The following is a 22,239-nucleotide window of genomic DNA, read 5'->3' on the forward strand; positions in this document are numbered from 1 at the left end:
AAATGACCGTATTTTTGCTCACACCTTGTATTCCCTCTGGGTAATCCATGGGAGGGTAAAGGAGGGAAATGGCAAGCAACCAATAGCAAGCATATGAATAAACCATCAGTCTGTTAAGTATCTGGTGTTGGATTTAAGATGTCATAAAAACAGTGAAGTGTGTTCTTCCACCAGCTTTGCTGTCCCCAGGGTCATCCTGCAAGAAGCTGTTTCTAGTTTTTGGCATAATGTTGGAATTACCATTCTCCTTCTTTAATGAAGTAGAAAGCACTGATGTTTTTCACATAGATGCGTACTCATACAGGTATAGAAAAAAGTCCTCACAGATAGAATGAGTCCACCTCTGTCGAAAGGCTGCCTCTTTCATGAAGCCATGTTCACCTCAGCCTAAAGTCACCTCTCTCCTGATTTCCTTGAGCGATTTATTCCACTGCTGTCTTAATTGTGTGCTTCTTTCGATTTATATAATTTGGCTAAGGCAGAGCAATGTTTTATACATGTGTTGTAGGTTTTTCTTCTCCCAGCTCTTTAATGTATTTATTCTCTTAATAATTGGTTGATCAAGGAGGAAATGGATAAGTAATACTATCAGGTTGCCTCCTCTTCAACTTGCTGTTTTGTGAAATGGAACTTGTAGCCACAACTACAAGGAACATCATGAGCAAGAAAGTATCCTAGACAGCACCTAGATAACTTACCTATCTGTACATTCTTGTCCTTATGGCAAATTTAAATTGCACTATATCCATACTAACCTAAGAATTAAATTGGTTCTCTGCATGGACCAAAGTAAAATTTTATTTCATACTGATTCTCAAATAATGATATAGCATATAACTTTAATCTCCCATCTGTCCAAGTTTGCTGGTAGTTAAGTGCAGGGAACTAAAGGATACAATTGTAATGGAGATGTCCACTAGTGTCTTTTATAGGAGATGACACAGGTTACTGCTAAAGAAATGTTAAGGATCGTGCTTGAAGAGAAAAAGTTAATCCATGAAAATAACAAAGTAAGGGAATTCTTGGACTTGAATCTCAGATTATAGGAGGAGCCTATTGAACTCCAGCCACCAGTTGGCTGTACTTAGGATCATCATTTGACAACTTCTGCTTTGTAACTCAATTCTTAATGAGATCTCCAGGGTCTGTAGTGGCACATGTCTGTAGTCTGCAGACTGAGGTGAGAATCATGAGTTTGAGTTCAATCTGGGCAACTCAGCAAAACCCTATCACAAAATAAAAATAAAAGTAGATAGACAGAAAAATAGACAGAGCTGAGGATGTTGCTCAGTGCTCCCTGAGTTCAGTCCCCAGGAATGAACACAGATATAAGAAATGAAGAATGTTTTATATCCTGATGCTCTCCAGATACCTAGAAAACTTGATTCTGTTGGGTGCCTAACTTAATGTTTTACATGAAGTATACATAAAAATATATATATATATATATATATATATATATATATATATATATATATATATGCAGAAGTGGTGCTTTCAAAGGGCCCTACTTCCTGCAGTGAAAACCTGTAATCCCAGCACTCAGGAGGCTGAGGCAAGAGGATCGCTGCGTATCTGAGGCCAGCCTGGGCTGCAAAATGAGTTCAAAGCTATCCTGAACTGCATAGTGAAACCCCTGTCTCAAAAAAAATAAATAAATAAAATAAAATAAATGCATAGCACACGTTTGGCTTCAGAGCATTTGGAATTTGGTAAAATGCTGGCTACTAACTGAGAGCTTTGTTCCTGCTCTCTGCAACTTAGATGTGTCAGAAGGCTCATTTTATTAGCAGAAGGACGCTATGAACCAGGTACCACACTTTACCCATTGGTAAAGTATATTGAACTTTTATAAATGATCTCCTGGTTTTATGCATGTTCTTTAGAAAAGGATTATATGGCAATCATGGGGAAGATTAATAAGTGTTTTTTATGTTTCTACATAGGATGTCAGTTGATTTGTTTTCTGTAAAATGATACATCTGATTTTTATTGAACTCTTGTATTTTCTGTCATGAAGGTGCTCAAATAATTGAGATTTCTGTGTGAACTTGGCTATATGCCTTAGGCTTTCTAGCTTCTGTTGTGTATTCTCCTATAAGCCATATTGTCTTCCTTTGTGTTCATGACTTAAGATACCTGGAATCTAGATCTAAGGTGAAGGCCAATCCAGATAGCATGAAATGTTAATAAAACTTGATAAAATTTTCTGTACTCCTTTTACTCTATTGAAGTAGTAAATTAGACACTGCTGTTATCTGTGATGAGTGTAAATCGAAATGTTGCTCATTTGTGGAATTCTCAAAAAGAATACCATCTTTCAAGATATTTTCTTTGGGTGTGGCTTTTATGGAAATTACATTTCTATCATCTTTGTATCCTTATGATTTTAAATGGCATTTAAATTGCAAAGACTAAAATAAAAACCAGAGATAATTAATTTTTAATTTAATTAATTACTTTGGAGTCCAACTGTGTCCTATTGATGTTAGTTCATTTTTACATGAATATCTTAGTTTCAGTAGTTACACACCCTTTCTGAAGGGCAGGATGCCCATTACAGAATAAAGTTTCATACATTTATTTACTTTATTACAGCACTGGTGTAATAAACAGTTGCTTTCAAAAAAAAAATATTTTCTCTATTCCTAAACTCACGTAACTCAACTATCATATGCCTGTCTTTACAAACTTCCTTTTATTCAGCCCATTTACAATGAAATTATCCCTTCTGACATACCTTAGCCATATACAGAAGAGAAAAATTTTTATTTCAGCTATAAAAAGCATAGTTTGTGGCTTAGGTACAATGCCCAAAACTTAAATTTTTCCATTGTTAATTAAGTACTTTTTTTATTGGTAACTAAATTATCCTGGCAGTTGTAATTAATTTTTCTGTAACTTACAGTGAAATCTTCCATGCATGAACTGCATCATCAAGCACAAGGTAAGACTGGATCTTCTCTTAGTGACTTTTGTGGTCTGATATAACATTTCAGCTTTACTTTTTTAATACTATAAAAATGAAGTTCAAAATGAGGTCAAATGGCCAAGCTCTTTTGACTATTGGTTTCTGTCCAAGAATTCTGAACTCTTGTTATGGTTTCTATCCATATAGCCCCCTAAAGCCTTATATGCTTATAAGTGGAACTTTGGGGAGGTAAGTGAATCATGGGATATAATTTGGAAGGTGAAGCCTGCTAGGAGGAGTGGGTTTCTGGAGCATGGCAGTGTTTATATCTTCCCTCCTTTCTTGATTTTTTTTTTCTCTGCTTCCTGCTGGTATTCCATAAGTTCTTTTTTTCCTTTGCCATTTTACCCTGCCTTGGTGCCAACCAACTATAGATGGAAACCTCTTCCAAATGGAAACCATAATAAACCTTTCTTCTAGTTAGTCGTAGGTAACAGGTATTCTGTCTTAGCACTGAGAATGTAACCAAGACAGATTTTGGTACCAGGAGTGGGGTCATTGCTATGACACTCCCCCACCTGACCATGTTACTCAAAAGTTTTTGAAACTCGTTTGTGGGAAGAGTTTGGAAAGATTTGGAGATGCTGGCTGAAGAGCCAGCCCTCAAATGCTGTAAGACAAACTTCCTGGTGGACTCTGGTCAGAACTCAGAAGACCAGAATGCTGATAAAAATGCAGCTGAAGACCAGGATCCAGAGGTTTCATTTGGGAACCAGTACTTCATTATCAGTTAGACTCTAGGCCATATGTGTTATATTCTAATAGAAAATTTGTTCGCATTTTGCTCCTATCCCGTTCTGAGACTGCCAGAGACTGAAATTAAGAAAGGCAGACTAATCTGGTAGAAGAAATTTCAAGGCCGGCTAATGCTTGTATCTGTAGCATAGGTGCTGTTGGGGGCTAGTAACCATCTCTGCTTTTGAAAATCAAGAGCCAATAACCCAGCTGAATGATTTTTAAAAATTCTGAGTTCATCAGAAGGAGCTGTGATAAAGTTGGGGCCTGCAAAGATAGAGCAGAGCAAACCTGGTTGCTGAAAAGGTTAGTATTAAAAGCAAGCCAAGTACGTTAGAACAGGACAATAGAAAAATGTTCCAAGGACACACAAAAACCAGCAGGACTCCACCCTTTGCAGACTAAATATCACAAATATGAAAGACTTTGCTTTGAGAAGAAAGCCTCACTCTAGACTTGGCGCTCCAGTACATGTATAGCTTAGAAAATTGGAATTGATTCCCTGGACTCAGCTCAAAGTGCTCAGTCATCCATACATTGAGAAGTCTCTGTAAGCACTGCAAAGGGCTTCTTCTTCTCCAACTGGTGGCAGAACTTGATGTCTTCCATGTGGTGTACGAAGAGTGCAAGAGTTGTGGGAGCAGGGAGGCTTCAAGCAGATTTCAGAAAAGGTCTGGGAGGACAGATAATGAGACCCTGAGGGGAAGTGTGTGATATGAGGGTGAAGTTAGTTCAGTGGAGACCACACAGTGTTGGAAAAGCCAGGAACATGGAATGTTTGAGGTAAGCTGCAAGCAATGAGCAAAGACAGCTCAAGAGAGAAACCATGAAGGCTACAACCATCTACTCTGTGCAGGGTTGCCCCTGAGTTCACATCTTGCCAGAGATGTTAGATGCTCTAAATATTGGACATGAAATTCTGGGATTTAACATTTGCTTCGCTGGATTTGAGTCTGGCTTTCGAACCATTCCTTTTTGTCCCCCTGTTTTGGTAGTTTGAAATGAGAAGGTTTAGCCCATGCCATTATATGTTGAAAGTGTTTAACTTTCTTTTTGATTTTTACAGTTCACAGCTAAGACTTTACCTTAAATCTCAGAAGAGACTTTGGACTTAGACTTTTCAGCAATGCTAAGACTGTTAAGACTTTGACAGTTCATAGACATCGACTAAATGCATTTTGCATAGAAGAATAAGCATGAGGTTTGAAGGTCAGGGTGGGATATCATGATTTATACCTAGATGAACTCCTAGGAAGAGATCCTATTTCCAAGATGGGGCTGATTTTTCCTTTTATTTGTTTAGAAGGAACAAAATAGTTTATTTATCTGACTCAACAGGTTGGTTTGTGTTTTCTTTTTTGATTCTTCACTAGTTCACAGGTCTGTGAGGTTTGTGATGGTTTCTGGTATTTCATGTAGCTTGGGTTTTATGCTGCAGAAATGAGTGGAGAAGGTTTATGAGAACAGAAAAGAAGACACCCTTGAAACCTAGAATAATAAACCAATAAATGTCTCTCAGTGTTTGTGCAAGGAGTTTCCCACCGACTGGATGACTCTAGCCAATCACAGAATTGTGTGACATCACCATATATCTGTCTAAGGAGGGGAAGAAAGTCCTTCCTTCAATGAAAATCCTGATCAGTTTTCCTACATAGGTGCCTCTTGGGGATCCTGACTGACAGAGATCATTTGTCAACTATTCCTTTCTTTTTACAGCATGGTCTTGAAACATAGTTTAGGCTGTCCTTGGACTCATTACGTAGCCTAGGCTGGTCTCAAACTTGTGGCATCCTCCTGCCTCAGCCTCCAGATACTGGGATTACAGATGTGTGCTACCATGCGCAGCTTGACTACTATTCTTCATGACCCAATGTGGGAGCAGGACCTTTCGGTCCCAGTAAGATTTTTCTTAACCATTACAAATAGGACAGTTCATGCTGGCTCTCTTGGCCCCTTTCTCTCTCCTCAACTTCCCTGCATTTTTACTAAGTTATACCACAAAAGGATATGAATTTCCTGGCAAATGAAAGCTTTTTTCATTAGGAAAAGTCAGCAGTTGCAGGATAGACATCATTTTAGATAGTGAGATAAGGCCATAATTATTGTAATACTGGGACTAAGTAAGATGGAAGAAGAGAACTAGCATTAGAAAAGCAGCCAGAGAGTCCCCAGAAAGAAGTATTTATGTGCTGGCTTGACAAAGTGGCTCTAGGACCCAGGCGTGTTGTGATGGGTAGCTCAGAAGGGCTGGAGTGCTGCCCTTCCTGCAGGACTGTGAACCTTTAAAACACAGAGGGCACTTCGCCTGGCATCCCCGCCCCCCACACCCTGGTGAGATGCACTGAACTCCTCCACCCTCAAGTTCCCTACCTCTCTCTGATAACTAGTGTCAGAAAAAAGAATTTGAGGGCCAGGGATTTGGCTCAGCGGCCCAAACACCTGCCTGGCAAGCACAAAGTTGTGATTTGATCCCCAGTGGGGAGGGGGATCAGATTTGAGACAAGGAAAGAGAAGAAAAAAAATGAAAACCTGTGGTGAGTTTACCAGAATCAAGGTTGCTGGAACGAGAAAAATAACATGAATTGAAAAGAAGGAAAAACTAACCGGGCTGCAGAATGCATGGCAGGTTTTGCAACTAGTATCCTGGCCTGGAATTTTAGAAATTTCCAAGGGGAGTCCATGAGTCTTTGTTACTCTCATTTCTTCCTTTGGTTTGCTAGGTCCTGGTGAATGGAGGGGAGTAGTTCCACAGTGTCAGTTGTGCTATCTGTAATAGTAAGAAGATGTAAATTTGTGATGATCTGCTTCATATTGTTTCTGTCTGTCCTCAGAAGATTCCACAGGTACCAAACACTGTATACTTCACTGTGGAATAACTGATTCATTATGAGGATTCATTGAACAAGTTTCCTGAAATGTACACTTTTGCCCTTTTACATTTAAGCAGCCTATACATATGGATTATGTCAATTTATGTAAATTCGTTAATTTGACATTTTAATCTTAATTTTTACCACAGGATTAGCATTACCTTTCATTTACATTTGAAGGAGAGAATATTTTTCTTTTGTTAACATTTAATGAGTGGGATATTTTTCCATTGTTAACATTTAATGAACCAGGCCTGGCAACTCATGTCCATAATCCCAGCACTTCTGAGGCCTAGGCAAGAGGATTGCCACAAGTTCCAAGCCCTGCTGGACTACATAGTAAGTTTACCCAGCTTGGAATATACAAGAGACCTCGTCTAAAAAAAAAAAAAAAAAAGCAAAAAACTTCTTACAAAAACTCGGACTTTGCATATTTCAAATTATAATTTTCTCTTCAGTTCAATAACTCAGTTCACAATTCCTGTTCAGAGTTAAATTTTTAATGTATGGAATAATTTCTCCCTCTACATGTAAGCCTTATGCTATTAAATTTAAAATGACTGCCCGCTGAGTTGGTGAGATTAAATGGCTGATGGGATCATTCAGCACTGAATTCTGTCCTCTGAATGAACATTTTTTTTCTTTGAGAATTACTTTTAGAGAGAAATCTTTCAGAAACATACATTTCCCTTCGGGGGTAACCCTAAAGTTACTCCATAGCTATCACAAAGAAGCTTTTCTGGTGGTTATTTTCAGTTTAAGTGCTTTCACCTTCCAAATTACCATCTTTCTTACTTTGCAAAAGTGAATCATATGGTCTTTCTTCATCTGTTGGTATCTTATGAATGTATTGTTCTCAAAGTGGTTAGATCTGGTCGTACCTCAGCAAAATAATTTAGATGATTATTTCTCTTTTCAGGCACTCCTAAGACAGATCATTTAAATGTAAAAAAAATTTTTAAGTAGCTCAAAGAAATTTGTTCTGACTTACAGAATCTTAAGATTTGAGGCAGAGGTTGGTGGTGTTTTGATTTGTTTTGTCTTTTGAGACAAGGTTTTTCCTGTGCCTTTCAGGCTGGCCTAGGACTCACAGCAATCAGACTGCTGGAGTTAAGGTGTATGCCACCATGCTGGCTTTTTAAGCATTTTTGTGCATTCAAACATTAATAGTATAGGGCAGGGATTTAATGAAAACATTATATATATTCTTGAGAATGATTTTAGAGTAATTAGAATAGAAGCAATAATTAGGTATAATCTGAAAACAACTTTTCTGAACTGAAAATAAGATTCTGAGTGTACAGATATTTATTAAGAGGTCCTCATTGCCGGCATCATCTGTGGAAAAGATACTAAGAATTACCTTAACAACATTTATATTTACAAAGATAAGGGAAACGAATTCTACAAGAATTCAAATAATAGTTTAGTCTGTAAAAAATAAAACCAACCCGGCATCTAAATTTGGTGAAATGCTAAATTCCAGAAAAGGATTACAGTAATATGTATAGCATTTTAAAGGGAAAGTGTTTATAATCCAAGAATTTATACTCAGATAAATTGTCTTCAATGTGTGAAGGATTAAAAAACTATTCTTAAATATTCAGGGGCTTATAAAATTGTATACTCTTGTACTTTCTTATCTTTTTTTGATAGTTAATGATGTGTTCCCTTGAGGAATTAAATTTATGATATAAGTATGAGAAATTCATGATATACAATATATATTTGCAAAACAAAAATCAAGGGTTATTTGATATTATCAATTAGATTTTGTAGTTATGCCTTTTCTTGCTTATTCTTGTCTTCAGGCTACATACTCCTTATAATCGTTATGATTGGATTTTAGTCTTCTAATTAGTATCTCTCCTCAGAACAGTGTTTAAAACTACACATTTCAGACACCATACAGAGTTCTCAGTCATTGCAAAGTTTCACATAGGAGTTAAGTGATATTTTCATTGTCCCAGGATTTAAGGCATTTTCCACTTGGTAAACCTTGTTTCACAACTTGCACCATGGTTTATGGGCTTCTCGAATTTGCAGACAGAAGAAATCAAGAAACCTGCTGTTTAAGCTGAGACTATGTTCCTGTACACTTTTGTCATTCTTAGACCTATGGGTATTGTTTAAATTGAGCTTAAAGTGTCAGTATTGGTGATATGAATGATCTCATTTATTTTAAAATATGTAAGGCATGGACACTCCTATAATCCCACTACTCTGTATGGCTGAGGCAGAGGAATTATAAATTAGAGCCCAGGCTGGGTGAGTTTAGCAAGACCTTTTTGTAAAGTATGACGGGAGGGCTGGGGATATAGCTTAGCACAGGTTCCAGGTTCACTCCTCAGTATTTATGTATGAATATAATTTTCTCCCAGAAAGTCTGGTGGGGAAATTTCCAGTGATGTTCTTAGCAGCAAAGGATAATTGGGTCTTAAGCACAAGCCAAGATAAGCAATATCAGTTTTGCAGGTACCTATTGGAGGAGTGAATAAATTAATGTAATCTACATAGAATAATAATAGTAGGGTGAAAGTCAGTAAAAATATTTGGTATCACCAGATGTGGTGCTGCACTTAGGAGGCTGAGGCATACAGATCCCTGAGAGTTCAAGACCCGTCTCCCTATGTAGTAAGTTCAAGGTCAGCCTGAAGTGCAGAGTGAGACCTTGTCTCAAAAAAAATATTTTTTGGTATCTACTGAAAATTAACAAAAGAAGAAATGTAAGTGGCAAAAATATACATATGAAAAAATGACCTTCCTGTTAATCACAGGAATAAAGTGAAGGTGCTGAGAATGCGTCTGCCTCTCATACTGGCATTAATTAAACACTAAGTTTTTATAGTTATGTTGCCAATTTCATGCAGTGTTGGTAAAAGTAAATTGGTGTGCCCATTTTAAAACTTTAAGGACCTACGATAAATGCCTTAATACATTATGTCTGTGACCTAGTATATTGATCAAATGCTAGGAATCCAGTGTAAGGAAATAAATCAAACATTAGCACAAAGATGTTAGCTGGTATGCTTATAATTATAAAAGTTAGCAACAAGATGAATGATTACCTTATAGCCCATGTATATGGTGGGCTCTGTGTAGCCATTAAAATCATATTTTAAAAGAATTTTTGATGATATGGGAAATACAAATGAAAAAATAAGGCATCTAACTATGTATTGAATGCTCGATTTTGCTATAGGAATGCACATTTGTGTATATACCCCCACCTCATAAGCATTAATTAATAAAACAGAAAACACTCCAACCTTAAGATGCTTTTCTTCCTATAATTTCCAAGTTACTTGCCAAGAGAACATAGTATTTAATGAAATATTTAAACCCACAGTATAAAATGATTAATGAAAAATAAAGCCATTAAAATGTTAATTAAGAATTACTATAGGCTAAGGTTGACAGAGAAGGAAAGAAAAAGTCTTTATAGCTGCAGCGTGTGAGAAACTCGTCAAATGAATTATGGTAGAGAAACTTTATTGTCTTTCTTAGAAACAGAAAATACTTACGACCATCACAACAGTCTTCAGATCTGAAAGGAAGTCATGGCACAGAGGCTAAGCACAGAGATTCCATCTCTACCCCTGTTACGCTGTGTGACCTTAAACTGGTTACTTGGAGACCACTGGTACCACATTTGTAAAATGAGGATAAGTGTTCTGATCTCACTACAAATAGTAAGTTTTCAAAAAAGTATTCACTGGTATTATCCTTGAAATGATATGGAGAAAGTGAAAATAGCATCATTAGGTGAAACCTGAAACCAGATTGTGGAACACTCACAAGTAAAGACCTAAGGTGACATGAATTTCAGAAGGGTTTCAGCTAGAGGGAGCCACAGGGATTTTGCCACATGCCTGATGGGTCTTTATACCATCATGGGACAAAGGCACCACCTGTGGCATCACAAACTGGCAAGATCAGTTGTGGCTCCTTAAGGTAATTCTGCACTCCAGCTCTTACCATGTAGCTTTACAGCATGTATTCAGAAGTCTCTTTAATAGCTTCCTCATTTGTATCTTTGCCAGTTGCCTGGGAGGAAATTGCACACAGTACTATTAAGAAAACATATTAAAATAACCCATTTTGGACACTACATTCCAAAGATTAGAATGGCATCTGGTACTAGTTTGCTTTCAGTACTTGTTAAATGTATGTTTGTTCAAAATATTTGAATTTCATAGCAAATAGGTAGCATTTAAAATATACTTACGAACATCAAACTCACATTAATTACCATGGAGAGACGAAAGAGCAGGAAGTCCCCATAATTAGTGTGTGAGGAGGTATCTTAAGTGAAAAGTTATCTCAAGTTATTTGATGGCTTATACCTGATGCTATTTTTTTTCCTGTGCTACTAGAAAAGTAAATTTGCACTAACCTAGCAGAAGTAAGTTGTTCACACATACACCTTTAAAAATTTTTTTTTAATTTTTATTTTTAGAGTAAAATGGTTATCATTGTATCTTGACCAGAACTACCCACAATTTAAGCTTCTATTTGTATAGACATAAGCTCATTCAACCAAAAAGACTGGTAACAGCAGACTGACTGTATTTTGAAATGATGTCACGCATTTTTTTGAGGAAGGAATAGTCATCTGTTCTGGCAGAACTATATTTTCAAGTATGTAAATGCTTCCAGCAATAGTTCATTGAAAATACAGCCTTATTGAGTCATGTCTAGGCCTGAAAAATAGTGGTGCTTTTACAAAGAAGGTGAGAGTTTGTCACTGCTATGATGGTGCATACCTCTAATCTATTCTTGCCGTCCACAGCCTGGATGCAATCCAAAGCCAGTTGTAATCACTTGGACTGATTTATTTGAACTGGCAGTACTCACATCAGTTACATTAAATTTTCCTTTATGATATATTCCTATACAAAAGGTAAATTTAATAATTAGGACTGCCTTTTTTTATGACTAGCACTATGCAAAAAATATGGAGCCATTTTCAGTACAATTCTCCTGAGGAAAAATCCAACTTTGCCTCAAAGTTTTTTATTTTTTTAGGCAGATTAAAAACACATGATAAAAGAGAATAGATTAGTCACAAAATCTTGCAAGATACAAATTTTGGCTGGAAAAATTTGTCCATCCAAAATTACCTTTAAATAAGACTTTTAAACATCTTGGGAAAACTATGTCAATGAGTACAGTGAGTTTTTACTTATAGCAGATTAGCGTTGGAAAGTCCTGGGAGGGCATGCACCCTGACAGACCAGAACATCTAAAAGCCAGGCAGGGGAGGTTACCAGCAAAGAGAACGGAGCCCAGAAAGCACAGCCCCTTCCCTGTGTTTGTCCCTGTACCATCAACCAAACCTCTAGGGTTAACCCTAAGTGTTACTGAGTAGAATGATGAGTCCATCTCCTCCAAGCCTTCTCACAGATCACGGTGGCCCTAGGGCCTCAGCCAGCCAGGTCTTCGGCATGTCCTGGGACATCGCTGTAACCTTTTCAGTGTTCCTTTCCCTGTTATTCACAGTGATAATCTGATGGTCCTGACCCATGGATAAACTCCTGCAATCTGTCAGTGTTCTTTCCCAGTCCATTTTTCATAGTCCCTGGTATGGGGGAAGAATGCAGGCATTAATGTTAAACAGATCTAGAAGCAAGGGCAGGCTTCTCCAGATACTTTTATGATACTGGGTAAGCTTCTTACTCTTGTAGCCTATTTCTAGTTCTGTAAAATTGCAAAAAGTAATGCCCAGTTCATCAGTTGCTATGAAGCTTCAATTAGATAACTATTTAAAAGGTGAATTAAGTCCTTGATACCTAATAGGCAATTGAATCCCTCTTTAGGAACAGACATATCTTATTTATTGGGTATTCCAGGAATATTGAAGTTTTATCATTCTTTAGGGGCTATGGTGATAAAGCCGGCATTCAAACCTAATGGCCCCTAAAATTGCTATAGCAAAAGAAGACATTCACCCTATGTGGAATATTGTTTATTGTGTTGCTCTTTATTTCCGGCAGAACATCAAGCTTACTTTCATCCTCAGTATCCAGAGGTCCAATTTTTTGTATGTAAGTTAGGATAATCCCCCCCCCACCCCGCTCTTTTTTGTGTGTGTTAGAACCTGCCCGGGAAATTCTTTGTACCTGAAGTACCTTTGAACATTCTACAATTTAAAACAATAATATGGCTGTTCTGAAAGAGCTCTCTGATGGCAAACCATTAATTACTTTGCGACTATGAGCTGTGACTTAAGTATGGGGTCGGTTTGGATCACAGTGTGAAGTGGAATCCAAAGCAATCCATTAGTTAGGTTCTAGATATTACCATCATAAAGAGATAGGTAATGTTCTAGTTTAAACTCAGTAAAGAAGATTCTCAAACCACCTTATTGAAAAAAATCCATTCACTTAAATAACTTTATAGAAAGAAATTATTTCTTGATATTTTTAATATTTTCAGTATTAATATTTAGCCCCAAAGTGCTCTGTAATACGTGTTCAATAAGCCTTATTTGTCTGTAAGCCATTTAGAATTCCTGTCACATAAATGGTAGAGATAAGAAAAGATACTGCAAATAAAATAAAATTAAAATACCAAACTCTGAATATAGCAACCCTTGATTTACTTTTCTTATGGGTACAGGCAATTTTTTAAGTTTTATTTTATTTTATTTATTTTTTGGGCATGGTTTCCTAAGTTGCTTAGGCTGGCCTTGAACTTGCAATTCTCCAAGTTTAGCCTCCCAAGGAGCTAGGTTTATAGGTGTGCACCAACATACCAGGGTCTTCTGTGCCTTTTTAGTGAGTGTCTATATGTCAAGTGTATATATGCAAAGTGTAAATTAATTGGTAGCTTTAAGTTATTATCAATATTTGTTGAATACTGACAAAGTTCATTGCACTAAATAATGTGTATGCATCACTTCATTTAATCTTCACACCAGTTCTGTAAGTCTGTGGTTGTTATACGCATATTACATATAAGGAAGCGAAGACTTAGAAAATTTGTAAAACTTAAGTTCACCAGAATATAAATAATATCATACATAGTACAAGCATTTGTTCCTAAAATATTGTCCAGGGATTGCCAAGAACTTTGATTCCAGAAACCCCACAGCCTGTAGTTTACTTCATTGTATTGCCCCTTCCCTCCTTCACTTATCCCTGTTAGAGAAAGCTTCAGAGAAGGATACAGAGCACATGGCCCTAAACCCTCCTGTATAACCCATTGAAGATCCTAACAACCCAATAGTGATGTCACAGTATGCTTTTTTCAGAGGCTCATCATCAATTAGCAAGTGCTTCTGTATTTTAGAATAGGAATTAAGGCACCTAGGCCCTAAAAATGTTTCTGTTACAAATCTGTTAAGCTTCAAGTTTTGCGTGTGTTAACTGTAAGCTATCCAAATACCATCGCTTCTACAAGATGGAAATATATTTCCCTACTATGTGAAGTCCAGAGAGCAGTGATCCAGAGCTAGCCAGTACAGCTCTGCTGTGTTCTCCATGGACCTGAATTAGCTCCAAGTTCTTAGGAGGTCCCTTCCCACAGGTGGAAATAAAGAACTAGGGAGGGCACATGTTGTTTCTAGCATGGACCAGAAGAGTTGTTCCCCACATATGTAGAAGTTGGTTGTGTGGCCACAGCAGGCTGCACCAGAAGCTGGGCATTGCAGCTGTCCTGCATGGCTACCGCTAACTTGAAATGACCATAGAAACCAGCAGTATCTACTATGGTTTACTTAATAAGACTATCTGTGGCCTGGTACCTGAACCTGGTGTTGCTTTGCTCAGTTTTCTCCCTGTTTTATTGCAGCCTCTTTTTGATTGGCGTTTGGCTAGGCTGGGATGTTAGGTTTGCGCGGTGGTCCATGGAAGACCAAAATCAGAATCATTATTTGTATTCTTACATTTCTTGGAACCTGGTTTTTGTTCTTTAATATTTATAATTAATAGGTACTGTGGAGTGTAGAATAAAACTTTATTTCTTTGTGTGCTCAATAAATTTTTGGAGTATTTTTCATTTTCTCCTTAAGCCTTAAAAACACGGAGTTTTGGACTCTTCTAAAATTTCAAAAACCTAATCTCCATGTAGAACTTTTGGTCCTTTTGCCATCTTATAAAATAGTAAAAGATATTACTAAATGTACTCAGTATGAGTAATTAATGTTGCTATGAGATCTTAAATGTTTTGTTTCTGCTTCTTTACTCCTCGTTTCCTGTATTTGGAAAGATTGTTGTACTCCTTCAGAGTTTTAAATTTAAATGTATTTTTATGATATCATCAGATTTCTCTCCAGACTACTCAGAATCTCAAATTACATTTCTAAGCATGTTGAACACATTTTTTCCCGTTGCCTGATTTTTTTTTTTTTTCCTTTGTGGTTTATAAGTGGAAATGAGCAAATTTCAATGTATAACATCAACTAAAACTTTTCTTAGGAAGATGAAAAGTAATCTCAGCATTTTGATCCACAAATGTAAGAAAGGTACCTTGTTCAACTTTTTATTCTAGAACCTAGAAGTATGTGAGAAGTACAGTATTCAAGTATTAGTTGACTAAATCATAATTTTTTAAACTTCTCAGTTTTAACCTTAAGATATTTTCTGTAAATATCTTGCTAAAAACATTTATTATACTAACTATTCCCCCCAAAATACTCACTACACTCACATATAACATGCACACATACAGTTAACTACACTCATGTACACACATACATGCATAGTATGTATTTGTGTAGAAGTCAGGCACCTGGCCACTTCAGCAAAGTTACATTGAAAACATCTCTGAGTAACTGCCAGGTCTTGTATTTCTCTCTGTAGGTTCTTACCCTCAAACTGTTCACTCTAGCTTGAAATAGATAATTTACTTATCTTAGTGTTTTTCGTGGAATGTATTGGTTTAGCCGTGAGGAGAGAAGAAGGACCAAAGGGCAGAAAAGAAAATATGAAGTCAAAGTTAGAAGAAGAAAACAAACAGCACTAACTGCAGTTCATACATCTGGGGATGAATCAGAACAACTGAAAACACAGACTGAGAATTGATGATCTCTTCAAATGGTTGTGAGTGTTCATACTGGTACCCTCGGTCATCAAGAAAAAAAAAATGGATGTTTCATATATTCTGTTTAATAAAGTAGGAAAAGTATAATTTCATAATCTCTAAAATTTAAAGATAATTTGGCATTTGGAGGATAAACTTCGTATATTCAGTTTTAATCTTGTGGAAGAGCTCTTTATTGAAAAATGACAAATGAAAAATTACTAAAGGGCACAAAGGATTAAGGTAGCCCAATTTTTACGAAGTAATGCATCAAAAATCATAACTAATGTGGGAGAAAAGCACTAAGAGACCAGATTAATTATGCCCTTCTAGTATTCTCACCCAGATAGTGAAGGCTGAATTTTGTCATTAGAATAATGATTAGTGTTTACTGAGCACTTACTATAAGTATCATACTAATGACTTACATGCCTCATTTCATTCCTCATCACCCTGCAATTTAGGAAATACAAGGACTGTTTCATTTTAAATGTGAGGGAACTGAGGTTGAGTAGCTGTGGATGGTCACACAATTCCCAAGCAGTTAGGACTTCTCCACACTCACCCCCAGTCCACTGCCCGTCACAGAGTTCATGCTGTTGTCAGGGTTCAACAGAACCCTACTTAGTTGAAGTAAAACCACTGCCTAGCTGGGCTTCTCTGGGGTGGGCGTGTAGAGTTGCCGTGGCTCTGTTTGTTAGACAACAGGGATAAGAGTAATTAGTTGATACTGATTGCAAAGGGGCATTGTGAAACGCAAGAGAATAAAAGTATATAGAGATCCCTAAGTAACTTTATTGTTAGAAAACATTGTTATGCTGTTGTTACAATTGTCTGAATGAACATAAAGTTATTTTGCCGGGAATTTAGCTCTGTGGCATAAGCGCCTATCTGGCAGGTGCGAGGTTGTGAGTCCAATCCCAGGTACCAAAAAAAAAAAAAAAGAAAAGAAAGTTATTTCCATTTGTAGAGTTATCATTATATAACATTCTGCACTAAGCAATAAGAGTAATTTGGGCTTCAAGTATTTTCAAATTCAAAATACAAATTTGTTTCTCATCATATTCTGTTATCCACCTCTCCTGCCTACGTCAACAAAGATAGTCCCAGTTATATTGTATTTATTTCATTCGGTGTAAGCTGCATGAACAAAATAGAATCATGGAGACTGTTTTGCACTCTGGCAGATGTAGTATGCATTGAACATGCCAGTACAAGGTCCTGTATTCTTATCTAATCGTCCATCTGCCGTGGAGAGTGCTCCTCTACATGATTCTAGCTCATCCATTAATCATGTTCCAGTTCATGTGGTGTTGAAATACATACATACCTGAAAGCCATGTGAAAGGAGCCCTCTTTACCTTCCAGTGGCATAGAAACGACTTTTAAGGAATCTGGAGTCATCACTGAAGTTCTGTCGTTCACAGAGCTAGGATCTAGTTCTGTTTTTTCACATGAGTACACAGTACCCTTGGGTACCCCGAAATTCATCAGTGGTAGTCTTAAGTCCAAAGTGTGAAAGACAGTAGACTTGTCCTAGGTCTTCCACATTTATTTTGGAGCTACTGAGAATAAGCTGAGTGATACCATCTTTTTTGTTTTGTTTTTTGGTTTTTGTACTGAAAATCAAACTCACGACCTTATGTTGCTAAGCTATATCCCTGGCCCAGGTGGGTGATAATTCTAAGCATGTTTTGTTAGCTTAGGAGAGAACTGTTAGCTGTTTCTCCTTCAGGGGCTCAAATTCTTTACATAGGCATCCAGGTGCCGCTTTCTTTCCCTTTACCCCCTTCCTTACTTTGACAGCTGTTTGCTTTTCTGTTCTTCATCTTCCTTCTTTCTGCTCTTTTTACTGGCCTGCCAGCAGCTTTCTATGACCTTCCTTTAGTTAGAAAGGAAGAACTGAGTTTAAAATGTGAAATCTGGACAAACCTATACTTATTATTATTACTATTATTTTTGATGGTACCAGGTATTGAACTCATGACCTGACGCTTGCCAGGCTGGCCTTATGCCACTGAGCTAAATCCCTGGCCCAGACCTATACTTTTAAATTATAAATTGCTGGAGGGCAAATGTCCTTGTTAAATATTATTATGTACTAATAAAATCCCATGAGTAATATTTTTTATGTGATAAAGTACAATAATTATGGGGACTAAGCAGTTACAAAAATCAGGGTTTTCCTAGTAATACCTGTATTCAGTTCATCATCTTCACAGTTAGTTAAACCTTCTTCTTATAACTTTTAGTCATATCCTCTAGGGTCATGCTTAATTCAAACCATATTTTTTCATAGTTGTAAACTCATCATGAGCTTTCACAAGTGGATTGCATAATTTAATTAGTTTAATGTTTATGGAAATTCTTTGAAGGTAAAATCCTTGCATAAGTGCCAAAAATTGATTGCTTTCTTCATGTAATTCCCAGGACTTACTTTCTCTTCTATATGCTTAGTTTCTCCAGTAATCAGTTTATATGCAATACCTTTGACAATATTTTAAAATTAGAATCATATTTAGATTGAGGTAGATACTGATTTCTGGTTTGAATTTTGATCAAAAAAATGAGGTGTAAATTCAGATTAAATTGCTATTTCTTCAGTCAGTTATACCTGCAGTAGATGACATTTGGATACTATGCATCAAGCTCTGAGTATTAGACTTAAGTTTATTTTTAAAATGCATCCTCTTCTAGGTTTTGTTTGAATTTTAGGAAATTAATTACATGTAATATACTTTAAATGGTATTAAATAAAATGAACAAAAAATTTCAAATATTAGTCTTTTTTGCCTTATGACATTTTCTCTTTTTTGTCATATAATTTTACTTGCTTTCTTTCAAGCATTACTTTTCCTTAGGTGTTTGCTTCATTCTTTTTTGCAAGATCATGAAAACAGTGTCTTTTATAGCTATATTCTCAGAAACCTGCAAACAGGTGATGTAAGCATAAGGGCAAAGACAATAGACATTACATATTTAAACTTGGTGCCTTCGGGATTTTGCTTTTTAAAATAGTCACAAGATGCTTGGGAATTTTGTTTTCCTCAGTATACAGAAAAGAAAAGTGAAATGTTGGGTGGGAAAAGTACAAGGCATGAGCCAAAAACAAATGCAGCAGTCGGCAGCCCAAGTGAGGTGTCAAATTCAAGCTAATTTCACTTTTGAGAAAAAGATTTCCTCTAGGGCTGTGCAACTCAGGATATTTCAAAAATAATCTTGAGAAAACAGCATGAGGAGCATTGCGGTGGCCATAGGTTGTGGTTTAAGAGCAAGCGTGTAATTTACACACAGAGACAGCAGAAGACTGCCTGGAGGTTTACAGAAATGGCTGGAGTGTCAGAGTTCAGGGATGAAAAGGTAAGAGGCAAGTTAGATTCAGAACCTTTGGCTGGGATAAGTCAGTTTACCTTTTTATAATTCTGTCTCCTTACTGACAACGTACCCATGAGACAGAATGAGATGACAATCGAGAATGGTAATGAAGTCAACAACCTCATAGGAAGTCTATTAACACATTAGAATACAGCATAAAACTGTAGCAAACTAGTTCACTACTGAAAGGCTGAATGCTTTGTAAGATTTTAGCCAGTATGGCAGGATAAGAAGAGAGAAAATAAAAGGCACATAGATTTTAAAGAAAAAATGAAGTTGCCTTTTCTCCCAGAGTATGTGATTATATGTGTAGAATACACTCCAGCAGAAATTAGCAAATTCTCACCTATGGTATAAATTCTTTGCACCACTGTTACTAGTTTCCTTTCCCTCTCTAGGACAAAAAAACCTGAAACCCACAACTTTTAAAGAAGGAGACATTTATTTTGCTCATTGTTTCTAATGGGTTCAGTTCATAGTTGGCTGGCTCCAAGCAGATGATCGATGAAGAAAGGGGAGAAATAATACATCCTTCCAAGTCACAGCCCATGGACTACCTCTTCCAACCAGGCCCCACCTTCTGCCAGCACACTGAGCTACTGAACTCCTCAGTGGGTGAATCTGCTCGTCAGTACAATGCCCTGGGGTGGAACTTGGGGGTGGCCATTGAGATCTAAACCAAACCACACCACTTTTTATATTTAATAATTTTTATTTTATTTTTGCTAGCTAGGAATATAAGGTGCTGCTTGCCATGTTAGAAAACTGTTTGGTAGTTTCTTGTAAAATTAAACATAGTCTCAGTTAATGATTCAGCAGTTGTGCTGGCTGTAACCTAAGAATGAATGAATAAAATATGTCCATCCACACAGAAACCTGCCTGTGAATCCTCATAATACCATCATTCAAGTATCACCCAAAACAGAAGCCACTTTTCTGTCTACATGAGAGAATGTGCAGATCATTAACTGCTTAACATGAGAAAAGTTGATTCTTGGATACACACAAGTATACATCTCAAAAATATACTGAGTGAAAAAAGTATGTACTAATTTATTTCATTGGTATGAAATTTTAGAACAACAAAAATCAGTCTGTAGTAACAGAAAGCAAATCCATGGTTGCCAGAGGACGGGAGAAGGATGGTGCAGGGAAGGAGCTAATACAGTTTGGGGTGTGGGAGAGTTCTAAGGGAAACACTGTAACTGTAAGCTGAGTTTATTTATTGTTTTATTGATTTATTGCTGTAGACGTTTATTAAGACTCCACACCTGTAAAGTGGTTGTATTTTATTGTAAGTTCTATCTTGATAAAGTTAACTTTGAAAATAAAAGTATTAATGTGACTTTAAAAGTCACAGTAAGTTGGAGTAAAGTGAATCCTGAGCTTTGGAAAGTGTGTACTCTTTTTTTTTTTTTTAATTAGTACATACTTGCATACATGTTTGCATTCCTTGTGGGGAGCTGGCACATGTACATAACACATCTTAATTCTCTTTTTCATCCTCCTCTCCTCCCCTTCTTTCCCCTCCTTCCATCTTTTAATCCTCTACCCATTTCAGAAAGATCTGTCTCCCCACTTCCTTTTATCCATCTGCTATTTTGCTCTTAATTTGTAAGTTGGGCTCCTCTTGGAAGACACTCTTACAAAACCCCATCCAGCTACAGGTACCAGCCTGTCGCTTGATACTAGGTACCTAAAAAACACTTGACAGCAATGCCTAAGTGAAAATGAAACAAGACAGTGCTGTAGTCTGTAAGTAGGAAGGAATCCCCTTGTAGGTCAGCCAGCAGTGCTCAAGGGCAAAGTTCAAGTCTGTGCCAAGACTTGGTGAAGCTGTGGGATGTAAAATTTTGTTTTAGATTTGTCCAACCTAGTATTTTTCTATCAGACAGGAATGTATTCAGTACAATCCACTATGGCTGGAATTACAGATAAAGTCTTTTGAATGGCAGGCAGGGATTCAGATGAATAACTGTGGGGTACTTCATATAGGAAATGGTTTTATTGAAATAACCTAAAGAGCCCATGTTGGTAGTTTTAATAAAATCAAGCCTGACTCATTTATTTGAAGACCAAGATTATAGGAATAACATCTTATGCTTGAGGAGTATTTTAAGATTGGAACAGTTATGTTCATATTTATTTATGAAGAAACAGAATTGGTAGATAAGTAATATTTTAACCTTATGAAAATTTTAATACTTTTATTTGCTGTCTCTATGTTAAATGAAGAAATTGCTTTATATCATATAACTCCACAAATGTTAAATTCCCAATATTGCCAGAAAGTTACTTCTATAGGGTAGATTCAGTTTTATTTCACTTCTAAAAGAAATTAAAGTCAGTAGAGTCTACTTTTTAATGGTTTTAAATTTCATTTGCAGTATTTTTCAAGGTTTGGGGTAAAAGGTTCATATACTCTACGCTTAAGTTTTTGTAAGGGATGATTGCATTGATGGAATATGTCCCCCCCTAAATTCTTACATTTAGACCCTTCCTCTAACTTTTTGCTTTTTCAACATTCTGGGGACCGCTGGCCTATGGTAATTAGGTACCAGTTCTCTATCTATGATAATTTTTGTCTCTTTTTACCTTCTTCGGAAGAGTTCATGCATTCAGTTTTATTGGCACCAACAAATGTGTATAACCTAAGGGACACATCATTCTGTTGCTACTTTTAATAGCTCTTATAACTAGAAATAGCTCTGCCCTAGAAAAAAGAGCAACATTAACTCCTATCCCACTCCATTCATTTCCCTACTGTCCTTCTATGGATGTTTAGCTGTCAATTGTTGATTAACTGACATAGTCTATTTGGCATTTTGTACAAAATTTATACAATTCAGTTTCAACAAGAAACCATTCACAATTGCTCATAATAATATTTGTAACTGGATTTGGAAGATTGTGTAGGGTTGGACACTTAAGCATGTCTTGGGTATTCAACATTTGTTGTTACTTTGGTTTAGATTGGGAAAGGAAAACGAGAAAAAATAAGACATCTAGAAAAGAAATAGGGTGCTCTTTGGGAAATTTACAGGCTAAGTAATTTGGCGTTTTAAGTATGTGTATAGCAAAACAGATTAGCCTGCTTTGTTGCGTATTTATACTTATTAATATATGATTTCAAATTGATAGTCATAAACTTTTTAGAGTAAGATTTTTAAATACTGTTACTTAGTTGGCATTAATTATTCTTTTCACTCTTAAATATTAATGATCATTCTCTGTTATAATTCTGGTTTCCTTTTTATATTTAAA

General features: G+C 36.5%; 1 protein-coding gene across 12 annotated transcripts in view; it reads left to right on the forward strand.

The window, feature by feature from the left end:
• Nucleotides 1-22,239, forward strand: part of Pkp4 (plakophilin 4) — a 221,759-nt gene that overhangs the window by 75,515 nt on the left and 124,005 nt on the right. Inside the window, exon 2 of one of the 12 annotated variants that reach the window (XM_005007680.4) lies at nt 2,909-2,947. The exons of the other annotated variants lie outside the window; for them this stretch is intronic. Coding sequence (XP_005007737.2) covers nt 2,924-2,947 — 24 coding nt within the window. The 5' untranslated portion in view covers nt 2,909-2,923. The remainder of the gene's footprint in view (nt 1-2,908; nt 2,948-22,239) is intronic. 12 annotated transcript variants of the gene reach the window in all.

The sequence above is a fragment of the Cavia porcellus genome, unplaced genomic scaffold (genome assembly GCF_034190915.1).
Source record: "Cavia porcellus strain 051 isolate PalLab524CR breed Dunkin Hartley unplaced genomic scaffold, mCavPor4.1 scaffold_12, whole genome shotgun sequence".
NCBI lineage: Eukaryota > Metazoa > Chordata > Mammalia > Rodentia > Caviidae > Cavia > Cavia porcellus.